Here is a 14,824-nt window from a genome sequence, read left to right on the forward strand (position 1 = left end):
TACCAGCGTGGTTAGTGGGAGGCTAGAAATTTCTCTCTTTCCGTGTGGAGCCTTGGGCTTTTCCTCACCTCTGTAGTATGACCCATCAAGTTTTTAAGATGCCCCCAACTGGACGGAGCAGTAGAAGAGCCCAAATCCGCAGGAGCGCCCCAGACACCATGACCCTGCTGGAGAAGCGCCCTGATAGGAGTCACCAGGAACGTGGTATGCACTTCCGACAGGTGCACTAGACAGGCCTGGGAATTACACAGCCTCACCCCAGAACGGAGACATGTGCTACTGGGTCCTGCCAGATCAAAAACATCCCACCCTAGAAGGAAAAAGAAAAAAAAAAAAAGAGAGAGGGAGGGAGCCAAACCATAAGAGACTCTTGAAAACTGAGAATAAACTGAGGGTCGATGGGGGGTGGGAGGGAGGGGAAAGTGGGTGAGGAGGGCACCTGTTGGGAGGAGCAGTGGGTGTTGGATGGAAACCAATGTGACAATAAATTTCATATTTAAAATAAATAAATAAATAAATAAATATACATTAAAAAATAAGAATAAAAAAAACATCCCACCCTATCTTGTCGATCATTTCTTTTGAAATGTACAAAAATGTATAAAACAAGAAGTTTCCCATTGTCATTACCAAAATAGGAACTCAAATACGAGCCTAAAATTATCCACTGAGACACCTTAGACTATTTCACTTTCTGGCATCTTCGGTCAACATGGTGTGAGTCACCACTAGTACAAGCTCTCTGGAGGGGAATTTGGAAGGATGTACCAGATGTCTTCATCTGGAAATCCTATTTCCAGTAATTTACCCAAGGCAAATCATCAGGTGAATGAGCCGTGTTTGCCAAAGTTACAGACTGGAAACAACCTAAACATCCATAAGTCAAGGGATTAAATAAAGTGTAGTACCTCTATCCAATGGGATGCTATGCTACCATTAAAAGCGATGCACGGTGACTATAGTTAATAATACTGTATTGCATATTCGAAACTTGCTAAGAGAGTAGATCCTAAAAGTTCTCATCACAAGATGTTGGCTTATTGTGGTGACCATTTTACAATACATACAAATATCAAATCATTATGTTGTACACCTAAAACTAATATCATGTTGTATGTCAATTATACCTGAATAAAAATGGAGCTTTGTGTTTATTGGCTCGTAACTATGTCCGTGTGCTATTGCTATATTGGTATATTAGTATTTTACTAGAGAACATTTAGGTATGTATTTCAAGATCAAATCTTTGTAAATATCCATATGTACGCTAAAATGCTAATAAATATTGGTTTTAAATAACTTCCTGTTTTATGAGTTTTTCTAGTGGGCAGAAAGTCGAGAAAAGCAAGAGCTGTCTACGTTGTCCAAACAAAACAAAGCGAAATGCCTCCTTCTCTAGCTTCATCCTACCCTATAGAACACAGTCTTTGTTGTTTTCACAGGCAAACTGGCTTAAATGTCTGAGAATTGGGTGGGGTTTTTAAAAATGTTCTTTTAACTACTCTGGTTTTCAAACTTTTCTGGAGAAAATTTTAAACATAAAAAAGTTGAGAAAATAGTATGCTGTACCCCCATGAACCTCATTCATAGCCATCAATTCTTCCATGGTCTCCACCTCTCCTTGCACTGGATTATTTTGGGACAAATCTCAGACATCACAATGCTTAACTCATAAGCGTTTCAACATATCACTTCTGAAACACAGGGACTGTTTTGGAAACATACCAATACTACCATTATCATAAAAAAAAATTAACAGTAATGCTCCAATGTCATAAAACACCCAATCAGCGATAAATTTCCCTAAGGCCATTTCTTATAACTGTGTTACCTCCTGGATAGGTTACCTAATCTTTTATATCTTTAGTTTCTTTATTTAAAAAAAAAAAAAAGAGACTATATAGGATAATTGAAAGTATTAAATGAGATAATGTATTTAAAGAGGTTAGCATGGTATCTGGCACAGATGATTTGTGACATTATACACTTTCTCACTCCCTAGGCATTTATATGAATTTGCCCTTATACTGTAAATTACCTGTTCATTTCCTTTGGCCCTTTTTCTAGGGCGCATTATGGATATCAACCCTTAACTTCATACTTTTGCCCACAGTTTTTCGGTTTATTCTATGCTTTTTAAAAAATTTTTCTAATGTTTATTTATTTTTGAGAGAGAGACAGAGTGTCTGCAGGGGAGAGGGGGAGAGAGAGAGAGAGAGAGAGAGAATGCAAAGCAGGCCCCAGGCTCTGAGCTGTCAGCACAGAACCCGACATGGGACTTGAACTCACGAGCCATGAGTTCATGACCTGAGCTGAGGTTGGACGCTTAACAGACTGAGCCACCCGGCCACCCCTACTTTTTTATGTCACTTATGATTATGTAGTAAAATATGTCAGTCTTTCTTTTCCTTTGTTTTGACCCAGTATAATATACATCTGCATTTTCTAGTATTTTGTGTTTTCCTGTTTTTTTTTTATTTAGCACATATTAACTTTGAGAAATACTCTTTAAATGAGCCCTATAATCTATTCTTTCATTTAAAATGCAAAACAATGTAATCATTCTCTAATCTATGAGCTTACATATTTTATAGAATCAGGTTTTTCTTAAAGTGGAACAACTCTATAAATTAGCTCTATAAATTATGTAAGATAATTTGGGGTTCCCCATATTTATGGTGATACCAACAACCAGTTTTTCTCTAGGGTCTAAAGTGCTTTTCACATATATAATACTCAAAACCAACCTATCAAGGAAGTACTATCCTCACCCGGGTTCTGGAAATGAGACCTGTGGCTGATGGAACAAAGAGATTAGAAAGCTTGAACCCATATTCTGCCTCTCTTTCTTCCTCTGCAAAGCGGACTTCCTTAGCATGCCTGCCCCACAGAGCCGAAAATGAAGTAATGCATATAAAGCATGTAGGAGAATATCTGGAGTGTTGTAAGTGCTCTGTAAACGTTAACTATCATTGTCATCATGAGCACTAACACAGGAGTAAAAATCATGAGTGCAAAAGAATAATTTTGGTAAAAATGACAATATAGTAAAAAATAATATTGTTATTACAATGTAATAAGAGCCAATGTCCACTGAGGTCTTACTAGGTGCCAACAGGCATTATATTTACTTGCTAGTCATCCTACAGCATAGGTGCTTTTATTGTCCTCTTTTTATACCTAAAGCAACTGAGGCACAGAGTTTGTGACTTGCCTGAGAAAATCACCAGTTGTGCAGACGTACTCAGCAGGCGGTGGGGTTGTAACTGCAGTCTGAAGTCAGGGACACCCTTCTGGAGCCATTATGCTTAGAGCTCTGTCTTGTGGACACAGAAGAAGGAGGACCTTCTGGCCCCCATCACAACTCTTGGGCTCAGTACTGCCGTCTCTGAAGCGCAAGGGTTAAGAACATAGTGACAGACTTAGAAAAATGGCACTGAATACTTCAACCTTTGCCACGGCCTAAGAAGAGAAAAGCTATTCTTGGCCTTAAGTTAAAGACCCTCCGAAAGCTTACATGCACCGGTGAACATCCATCTCTTGAGCAAGGTGCCAGATGGAGAGCATTCCCTCAGCTGCCAGCAGAGGGCGCAGTGGAGCCGTGGGGAGGCACCGGCGTCCTTTCTTTTTTGCCAGGTTAAGGCGTGAACGTCATTTTCTCCTGTGTCTCATGAGAGGAAATGCTTCTCTCTTTCTCAAAGGGCTTCACCCGCTTTCTTTTCCTCTTGTCATCCTTTCACTCAGGCAGGAGATTATGTTCATTTAAAACTGCCGTGGGAGAGACTTCTGCCGGCCCTGGGGTCATTTAAAATAACAAACAAAGCTAATTGACCCGGAAGTTAGATAAAGAAGAACCATAATAAGTTCTTGATAAAGCCTTGATGATTAAAGAAAGCAGAATGTCATGATTGGCTGGGTCACCAGTAGGCTGGGAAGCTGGTGCTGTGTTTTTCAAATTGCTTTGGAAAACCAGAAGTTGGCCCTTAAGTCGGTGGGCCGTGACCTCGCATTTTGAAAAACTGAACGAGAGGAGAACAAAACAGAATGGAACATATAACAAAAAATGGAATTGTTTTTTTTCATTCTCTCCGCGCGCGCGCGTACGTGTGTGTGTGTGTGTGTGTGTGTGTGTGTATGGAGTTGCAATGTAAAATGTAGTTAATCCTGTAGTTTGCTGTTTACAAAACATGAACACCTTTGGTAGCAGAGGCCAGCACTTCATGTACGACCTAAGCTGCATGTCTCTAAGGTCTGCACCCCTGGTTTGTCCTGCATGTGGCTCCATCTGGGATGGGGAGACAATAAATCATGGCTCTCTGGGCTGACCACATACGACAGATGTATTGAAAACTCATCCAGCCCCTGTCCAACAACCTTCACTCCTTATGTTTTTCTTTTCTAGAAAGATGCTAAGCAGAGTGCTGGCGGTGGTGAAGAGCGAAGAGCAGGAGGGCTGATAACACACAGAGCAGGAGGGAAACAGGGAGAAAGGAGGGTGTGACCACAAAACCATCACTGTGTAAACCTTTGGTCTCCAGAGCTTCTCTGGGTTAGTTAAGGGACAACGTGAATAAATCAAATAAAACAGTAGGTATCAGTGACTCAGATTAAGAACTAATACAGCCATTGAGTAGGAGGGAAAAGAAGCCACTGCGCATTATTCTCACATTTTTCTGTAACTATAATCACAGTTTGGGTTTTGCCCAGTTTTTCAGTGGACACAGTCACCCGGGTCGTGTCGTCAAGTTATAAATATTAGAATGGCGACACACTGGTTACCTGGTTGTAGTAGAAAAGGGTTTTTAATTTTTAGATTGATAAAATTGTCCTTTTCATATGAGCTCTGAACAAACAAAAGCGAGATTTAGGTTTCAGAATTGAGAGTTCTGAATTTACTCGATAGACTTCTGATGGTTGCAAGACTTGCAGCTTCATGTTTTCTCGTGGCCAGAAAGGGAAAGGGGCGTGTGCTGTTCAGGCACGGGCCTCTGTGTCCGATTCAGCCGGCTGCGGCCTACAGGGATGCCCCACATGCTCTCGCCACGTCCAGCTCTCTGTGGCGGAGCTGCTAGAATCCCACCACCAGCCTCACCGCACAGCCAGAGATTGCAAAACACAGCACACTCCGGCCAAACATTTGGTGCGAGGTCTCTCCGCGGGGTGTGAGTGCACCTGTGTCTCCCTTGAGAGCATTCAGGGCCCGAATCGGAAACGATGTGCTTGGTCCTCTTCTGAGGTGGTGGGAGGTGAGGGAAAAGCATTCTGATGAGGACAAGAAAAACTCCATCCTGCAGTCGGACCATCTGATGGTATATCCCTGTGGATTTCATTCTCTCTCTTTTTTTTTTTTTTCATGGTTTTAACGTTTATTTATTTTTGGGACAGACAGAGACAGAGCATGAACGGGGGAGGGGCAGAGAGAGAGGGAGACACAGAATCGGAAACAGGCTCCAGGCTCTGAGCCATCAGTCCAGAGCCTGACGCGGGGCTTGAACTCACGGACCGCGAGATCATGACCTGGCTGAAGTCGGACGCTTAACCGACTGGGCCACCCAGGCGCCCCTCTCTCTCTTTTTTTAAATGTCTATTTATTTATTTTGAGAGAGAGAGAGAGAGAGAGAGAAAGCAGAGGAGGGGCAGAGACAGAGGGAGAGAAAGAATCCCAAGCAGGCCCTGCACCACAAGTGCAGTCGCCGGAGCCAGATGCGGGGCTCGAACCGACGAAGCCGTGAGATCGTGACCTGCGCCCAGATCAAGAGTCAGACGCTAACCGACTGAGCCACCCAGGAGACTTTCACTCTCTTTTGTTATCCCTTCTCGTCCTGTAAAATCTTTTTTGGTCCTTGCAGGTGTCAGTTGCGCTTCTGGGAATTAGTCAAGGGTGGACAGGCCAGAGCACCCGCAGTGGGCAGTGGCAACTGTTGTTAATATAAGAACCTCTGAGGAAAGGTGACTCTGGAGAGCAGGGCCAGAGCCACAAGCACCGATTTCCCTTCTCAAGGGAAGAATCTCTCTCTCCCTCAGAGGTCTGGGGTTTGGTTTTGATTCAAGCAAATGGCAGCATCCCTTCGAAGCTACCTGGGGAGGGGAGAGGGAGACAGATCTGTACAGAGCCCCATCCACGAAGGCCCCAGAGGAATCCATCTGAGATCTGAGAAGAGTGGCCTTTAGCCGTCACGACAGATGTGCTGCCGCTATGAGGGCCACCATCGCCCCCATCACTTCTTCTAGACATTGCGGATTCGTCATCTATAGAACAGTCTTTATTCAAAGAAGGAAACCAGGGAGGAATTTTCCACTTTAACTTTCCAGACGCGGCCCTGGATAAATCAACCAAACAAAGCATCTGTTGGAGGAAAGTTTATTAAAAAACGAGTCAGGATCAAGAGCCAAAGAAAGGTCAACCGACTGGGCCAGAGCAGGCAGACCTCTGAGTCACCGCAGTTTGGCAGGGGCAGAAGACGCTGGGGGATCGTGCCCCCCGGCCCCAGGTAGGTCAGACGACTCCTCGTGACACTATGGCCTGTGCCAGGCACTTTCGCGTATGTGTCTTTATCTCGGTTGACCTTCTGGGAAAAGACCAGACCTTCCTGGACCCTCTATTTAATGTGACTCAGTCTTCACCCAGGACTTTCTCACAGGCAGACTCACAGTATTTGAGGGGAGAAACCAAAGGAAGTGGGTCCTGTGGTTGATTCAGTCATTGTAGGAAGGCGGGCCAAAAGGTAACGGAGGGGTTCAACACACGTGTTTCATCTTTTCTTTGACCTATTCACCTCTCACCCCTGCCCCCAGGTGAGTCCTGTTCCCTCGGGTTATCCGGAGCCCCATTTACCTCACCACGCCCCACTGGGGAAAACAGGAGAGAATCAGTGGTGGCCTTCAGCTTTCATATAATCTGCCTTTCTATCCACTATCCGGTGACACCTAAACCTTCCTAGTTGTGCAAACTTAGACATGAGTCCACAGCTGACAACTGAATATTTTTTGCTTTTACCTTCTAATCTATGTTTCAGTGGCAAAGCCAGGCTAATTCAATCACTTACATTTTTACCACATTGTATCCCTTTGTTCTACTAAAAACTGGTGGAAATTAAAAATGGAACTGCTGGAACCAGGAAACTAGTAATAATAAAATTGAGAATGAGATGGGTGAGTACTCAGTATGAAGCTTACACTTCATGATCGTGAGCAACTTAATTACGGGTCCAAGTGCTGAGATGTAATGTTAAAGAACACCTACAAAACAGTGGAAATGCACATTTCGGGGGCTGCATTGTGGATCAAATTGAGGATCCTCAGTGGAATCCCAGCACCCCTTCCTTGAAATCTCTGTTAGGGACCAGCCCATTCTCTGACCCGCGGAATTAATGGTCTCTCCATCCTCGGCCAAGGGCTATCTGCACAAACGCTACTTCAAGCCCTTCTCTCCCACCACCACTACCCCAACCAAACAATGCCTCTGAACTCCTGTTACAGAAATTCTGGAAGGCTCTGAGCCAAGTAGAGTCTTCAGGACATATTGTCGAGTTTCATTTCAGGGGCGTTCCGATGAAATAATGGCAAGAAGTGAGCAACTTCCGGTACCATACCAGGGTGCTTGTGTCTCAGGGAGACACTGAGTGTCTCAGGGAGAATGGAACATGATCTGAGAGGTGGTAGGACTGGCTTGAGGCTGGAGGAGGGGTGACAGCACGGTCTTCCGGAGGCCCAGGATACACCTCAGCTGGGTCTCCCCAGTTCAGGTACTTCCTTCAAACACTCTTCCGGCCTGGGATACTGTGTGGTAGAGTGAGCCCGGCGGAAGGTTATTCCTGGCACCTACCTCCCAGGATTAGGCTTCGAAACTCCCTGAGCTCCTCATAATCAAGACCAAGCAGCAAGCGGGGACAATATTCAAAGCCCCCACGGGAGCCGGTAGCCCTGTGTGGATACTCAGGGGATCAGGAAGGCTCGGGGTCCTTGCCTAAGGAAGAGGACACCAGCCAGCAGGCAGGGCAGTACGGTTTGGAAAGTTACTCCAGCTGAGCGCTCACAGCATGGGCCCCAGGAGTGGATGCCGTGGGTCTCAACAGGAGCGCCTGTCTCCAGGGGCATTCTTTGTGTGACTTTAAGAAGGTAGTAGAAAGCTTAGGATTCTCCAAAAACTGTGGGCTGCCTACTGCAAAACGTTCAATGCCGATTGATTTTCTTTCCCCCCTTCAGTTAAAATTTTTTTCCCTGAATATCATGGCCAGAGTTCTTTCAAGTGTATCCTGACTCTTGGGGCTTCTCTGTCTCTCTTCATCCCCTGGAAAGAAAGGGCTTGGAAGGAAGGGGGAGGCTTTGGGGCATGGACTCCACATAAGCCAAAGTGAAGGGCAAAATGCCTGTCTGACCCCCGCAGCCAACAAGCCTTCTCCAGCATCGATAGCAATCTCCAGGTACAAAGCAGAGAAGAGAACACTGAGGCAGCGAGGGGAACAGAATGAGGAACACATCAGTGGCCGTCGCTTTGCTCCTGGGTACATCCAGAGAAATAGCTTCTTTTCCTTAAACTGGCAAATCCTCCATGAGGAATTAGGACTCCTGTGTTCTACAGAAACCAAGAAGCAAAGAGTTTACAAACATCTGATTAGAAGGACCCTAATAAGCTTATTACTTCTGGTGATTGTCCCTAGTCCCCGTAATAAAATAGACACATGCCACTCTTCAAGCAGATAAGAAATAAAGAAGGGAGGGAGGCACTAAATAAGAATAATGAAACAAAAAGCAAATATTACACGTGAATCTTAGTGACATGTGGCTAAGTGAACTAAGCCAGTCACAAAAGGCCAAATCCTGTATGATTCCACTTATATGCGGGACCTAGCATAGCCAAAATCATAGACATAGAAAGCAGAACATTGAAGGGGCTGTGACAGCAGGGAGGGAGAGTTAGTGTTTAACGGGGACAGAGTTCCAGTTGGGGAAGATGATACAGTTCTGGAACCAGACGGTTCTAATGGTTGTACAAGGTGAATGTATTTACTGCCACTAAAGTATACAGTTAAAAATGGTTGAGATGGTAAATTTCACATTATATATACTTTAGCACAATGAAAAAATCCTCAAAGAACAAACGTTACATAAAATAAAAAGGGGCTTGACGCTGAGAACTGGCGTATGATGGCAAAGAAATGTGTAACCTTAGGTCACCTCGGAACATAAATTCTAAAAGACTTGAGGGGGCTCCTCATGACGTAAGATCCCACCAGACACTTTATGCTGTCTGCAGCCTGTCAAGAAGGTCACACAGCCACCTATTCCTGTCCCCCACCCCCCAGACTCTGTCCACTCTGCTCATTCCTGCATGCTGGGGTCTTTGTTCTCCCAACTCACCCTTCCTGCTCCTCCTCCCCCTCCCCAGCCCCTGTCCTGCCCATTGGCTGATTCCCTTCCAGTCCCCATGACCCTTCATTCGGGCCATGCCTTAGTCTGTCTGGGCTGCTATAATGAAGCACAATACACTGGGTGGCTTATTAACACTGGGTGCCCTCATGGTCAGGTGAGGGCTTTCTTTCAGATCACAGACTTCTAGCTGTGTCCTCACATAGCCAAAGGGGCAAGGGACCTCTTGGGGTATCTTTTACGAGAGTACTAATCCTATTCGTGAGGTCTCCACCATTATGACCCAGTCACCTCACCTCCTCCTCAAAGGCCTCACCTCCCAATACCATGACATTGGATATTAGGGTTGCAACATGTAAATTTGGGAGATACAACATTCTGACCATAGCAGGTCACTTGTTAGGGTTTGATGTCATCAAAACCACAGAACTTGGATGCTATCTAAGCCTCAGGTCAGGTCTTTGACAGTAGTTTACAGATGAGTTTACAGCGAAGTTTTAGCATCAGAAATCCTCATGCCTTGTTCAAACATAGATTGACCTGTGATGAGGGGACACCGGCTAACTGACAGATGGCTTTGTTTGACGTGGACTAGAATTGCGTCATCTTGGTGTGCCAGCTGTGTCTCTCACATGCTTCTAAGAATTCTGGCCTTCATAGGCCAGCTGGAAAAACAAGCGAATTGTTACTTATTTTGATTTGGTGGATAAAGTCTCTCAAGACTGGAGTCCAGCAGGAGGGTAACTAATGTGCAATCCCAGTGGCGCCACACTTGGTCCCCACTAGTCTGTGTGACCTTTTTTTTTTTTTTTAATTTTTTTTTTCAACGTTTATTTATTTTTGGGACAGAGAGAGACAGAGCATGAACAGGGGAGGGGCAGAGAGAGAGGGAGACACAGAATCGGAAACGGGCTCCAGGCTCTGAGCTGTCAGCCCAAGCCCGACGCGGGGCTCGAACTCACGGACCGCGAGATCGTGACCTGGCTGAAGTCGGACGCTTAACCGACTGCGCCACCCAGGCGCCCCTAGTCTGTGTGACCTTTAAGTGGCTTCCAGTATCAATGTGCTACGACCGTGGTCATGAAAAAAGTGCCATTATCCTCACCTGCCCTCCCCGCCATTCCCTGACTTCCGTCTCTGGCCCCACGTATGCTACACTACATGCCAAACTTCCTGACATCTTAACCGCCACTCTACAACTCTCGCGTCCCATTACCCCAGGGCTCACGTGCTACATCTCCGCATTCAGGGAGTGTTCATGAGAGCCTGTAAGTGAAGGAGGGCCTTCTGGAGAGGTGACGTCTTTCCCTTAAGAAGTAGCTCTGATCAAAACAAGCAACAGACACAGGCCCTCTCACAACAAGTATATACGGTAGCAAGCTTCAAGCAGATGGTCCAAGTGTGATGCATCGTTGTCCCTCTGTAAGCCACCCCGTGCCAACAATGCCATCACTGGTGATGAACCCACCTTGGCCCCCCACTTGCCGGCTATGAGGTCTCAGTACGTGTGCTTCCGCATCTGGGCGGAAGACGACGGTGGAGGCCTTTTGGGTGGCATGTGATATCTCACTTTTTTCCAGAACTTGGTCTTTGCGCACTGTGACTGCTCTGTGAAGTCCCCACTCCACTGGATGGCCCCGTGCTTCTGCTTGATGTACTGAATTGACTCTGGCATGGCCGTGTAGTCCTTGACCTGCTCCAGTTCAATCAGAATGACCTTCATCCCGTCCTGGATGAGCGCATTATAGACTGCGATTTGCTCTTCGGACATGTTCTTTAACAGGTCAAAGCTCAGGAATTCAGGAACTACGATGATGATCAGCCTGCTGCACAGCTTGATGTTTTCATCGATGACATTGGCCACAGCTGGAAATAAAGAAAGAAGAGGCGGATCACCTCATGAGTGAAACAGCCCAGACCTCAGTGCTGTTGAGAATATTAGAAATGGGACCCAGGAAGACAGTGTGGGCTTTAAAATAAAGGTGACTTATTTATTGACTTATTTATTGACTTATTAATTGACTTGCTTTAAGTTTATGTCTTTATCTTGAAAGAGAGAAAGCGAGCGGGGAAGGGACAGAGAGAGAGGGAAAGAGAGAGAATCCCAAGCTGGCTCCATTCTTGATCTCATGGGGATCTCATGGGGCTCGATCTCACAACTGTGAGATCATGACCTGAGCTGAAATCAAGAGTCAGACACTTAACTGACTGAGCCACCCAGCCTCCCCAGTGAAAGTTTTTTGTTTTTTTTTCAAACATTTATCACATCCTCTGTGAAACCTTCCTGACTTTCCCTGAAAAATTGGTCCTTTGTATTCATAAGTCTTATTTTTCGGTGGTTAGCTGTCACTTTTCTCAGGCTCCACCTTGTGAACTACTCCGAACAAGGGTTTTATCATCCCCAAGTTGATATCTCCAACTTAGCCGAAGGGCTGGTTTATATTAGATGATTAACACATTTTTTTAAATATATAGATTTTAAAAGAATAGGGAAAATGTAGATAGCTCAAACATTGTATTAATCTTTATCGGTGTTTTCTTTTTGTGCTTCACAGCTCCTTAAAGGCCCAGGACTTATAGAACTAACGTGAAAATGAATAACATCCCCTGATGATTTCTTGGGGAGAGTTCTTGAAATATCCAGCTATGGATGCAACTTGGTCTTTTTTAGCAATAAAGATTAATTTTTATATCCTCCTTATTCCTAGAATATAAAAATAGATTGTGGCCTTCCCAAGATCATGTTCTTCTTCCCTTTGGTTTATTTTTATATTTCTAGTGCCTAGAATATTACCTGGCACATAGTAGGTGCTCAATAAATATTTGCTGAGTAAGTAAGTGACAGAATGTGCTTACGAAGTCTTAACTCTCCCACATGTTTATGGCAAGCGTTAGATCAAATTTTCATTTCCTCATGGAGGATGATTTTATGACTTGAGAAGATGAGGGCTGAGATACAGTTGTAGCTCACCATGGATATGAGCAGCCTACAAATCCAAAGTACTTAGCAACCTTTGCAAACGACCCAGAACAGGCCACTAGCAAATGTTGTAAAGTAATTTTGGTTTCCTTTTGACCAGTAAAGGATGTTTATTTCAAAATTCAGCCATTTATTATATAGAGTTCCAGGAAGGAAAATTCGTAGGTCAAAAGGGAAACTTTTATCTGCTGAATGTCTCATATGTGCTAAGCTCCATACTGGTCTCTGCTCAGGTTTTGCCTCATTTCATTCTCTTGGCCAAGTCAGGGAAGCCTTCTCATCCCCATTTGACAGATGAGACAACTGAGGTTCAGAGAGGTTGCCTGCATAGCCCAAAGCTTCACTCCTGTCCAATGGGAGACATAAATAAATGAATTCTATTTTACTTATGCAGGAAAAGCCTGGGGGGTTGAGGTTTATAAGATCAGCTTTAAACATGAGCGGATTGATATATTCAAGCTGATGGAATACGTTCAGCAGTTAGTCTCAAGGGCATGAGGGCAAATGAGCCCTTGTCTCCTTTCAGTCTCTTGGCCAAGGCTGCCAAGAGTCACGTTATTTCAACCAGGCATCCCAGTCACCCTCCTGCAGGAATGGGCCCCAGAGATAAGAGGCCCGGTCCTAACTTGGCTCAGGGGCTGTGGGTTGGGGAGGTACAGGACTCTTCATGTTTCCATGGAGAAGGAAAGGAGAGTCCCCCACCCCACCATTTGTAAAGTGAAGGAACAGAGACCTCCCTCTCCCTCTTTATCTGCTGCTTTTATACCTTTGATACTCAAAACTTACCTTGTCCAGGAAATTCATCCCTACCAAATATAAATAATTTGTATCCACACTGCCTCTCCAGCACCTCGGGCAGAATCTTCAACACCAGTGTGTCCACCTCATGACTCTGGATTTCTCTTTGGGGCTTGGGGTACAAGACATAGGCATCATACAGCTTCCCATCTGAAAAGGAAATGAGATACAGTCGTGGGATTATTCCTACCACATTCTTTTATGCGAACACAGCGAAACTCTGAGCTGCTACCCTGACATTCTTCCCTTGGGCTCATTGACTTTGGAGTGCCAACTGGCTGGCTCAGTGCCAAACACTGCCACACCAGGCAACTCTCATTCTTTCAGGGCTTGAAACGTTCCTCTTCACTGTCTTTTGCTTGTGTCGTTTCTGAGGGCAGGTTGAATGAAGCGCACATCTTTGTTTCTTGACAGGTGAGGTGTTTTTTTCGTCTGGCTTCTTTTAGGATGTTTGGATTTTCTTGTCTTTGATCTTCTACAGTTTGAAAATGATAGGTCTAGGTGTTTGTTTGTTTCTTTGTTTGTTTATTCTGCTTGGTACTCTCAGAGGTGTCTGACATTAATTCGGGGAAATTCTCAGTCAGTCGTGTTTCAGATATTTATGTTCCTTTCTCTCTTTCTCCTCCTTTGGTATTCCCATTACACTTATGTTACACCTTCTGTGGTAGTCCCACACTCGTTGGATATCTTCTTTTTTTTTTTTTTTTCAGTCTTTGTTCTCTAGCTTTTCAATTTCAGAAGTTTCTAGAGTGATATCCTCAAGCTCAGAGATTCTCTGCTCAGCCATATCCACTCCACTAAGAAGCCCATCAGACGCACTCTTCATTTTTGTTACAGTTGTTTGTTTGTTTTTAGTTGCTAGCTTTCTTTTTGGTTCTTTTTAGGATTTTCTTCTCTCTGCTTACATCACCTGTCTGTTGTTACATGCTGTCTGGTTTTATCCATGAGATCCCTTGGCATACTAATCAGGAATATTTTATTTTATTTTTTATTTTTATTTTTTTCAATATATGAAGTTAATTGTCAAATTGGTTTCCATACAACACCCAGTGCTCATCCCAAAAGGTGCCCTCAATACCCATCATCCACCCTCCCCTCCCTCCCACCCCCCATCAACCCTGTTTGTTCTCAGTTTTTAAGAGTCTCTTATGCTTTGGCTCTCTCCCACTCTAACCTCTTTTTTTTTTTCCTTCCCCTCCCCCATGGGTTTCTGTTAAGTTTCTCAGGATCCACATAAGAGTGAAACTATATGGTATCTGTCTTTCTCTGTATAGCTTATTTCACTTAGCATCACACTCTCCAGTTCCATCCATGTTGCTACAAAGGGCCATATTTCTTTCTTTCTCATTGCCACGTAGTATTCCATTGTGTATATAAACCACAATTTCTTTATCCATTCATCAGTTGATGGACATTTAGGCTCTTTCCATAATTTGACTATTGTAGAGAGTGTTGCTATAAACATTGGGGTACATGTGCCCCAATGCATCAACACTCCTGTATTCCTTGGATAAATTCCTAGCAGTGCTATTGCTGGGTCATAGAGTAGTTCTATTTTTAATTTTTTGAGGAACCTCCACACTGTTTGCCAGAGTGGCTGCACCAATTTGCATTCCCACCAACAGTGCAAGAAGGTATCCGGTTCTCCACATCCTCGCCAGCATCTATAGTCTAATC

At 44.5% G+C, this 14,824-nt stretch overlaps 1 protein-coding gene across 1 annotated transcript in view; it reads right to left on the bottom strand.

The window, feature by feature from the left end:
* Positions 1-10,386: 10,386 nt before the first annotated feature.
* Positions 10,387-14,824, bottom strand: part of IL1RL2 (interleukin 1 receptor like 2) — a 40,166-nt gene continuing 35,728 nt past the window's right edge. Inside the window, exons 9-10 of the mRNA XM_047068685.1 lie at positions 13,136-13,297; positions 10,387-11,235 (exon numbers count right to left, since the gene is read on the bottom strand). Coding sequence (XP_046924641.1) covers positions 10,868-11,235; positions 13,136-13,297 — 530 coding nt within the window. The 3' untranslated portion in view covers positions 10,387-10,867. The remainder of the gene's footprint in view (positions 11,236-13,135; positions 13,298-14,824) is intronic.

Source organism: Lynx rufus, unplaced genomic scaffold, assembly GCF_022079265.1.
Source record: "Lynx rufus isolate CCGP_SWC_20201006 ecotype Redwood Valley unplaced genomic scaffold, mLynRuf1.p SCAF_8, whole genome shotgun sequence".
In the NCBI taxonomy this organism is placed as follows: Eukaryota; Metazoa; Chordata; class Mammalia; order Carnivora; family Felidae; genus Lynx; species Lynx rufus.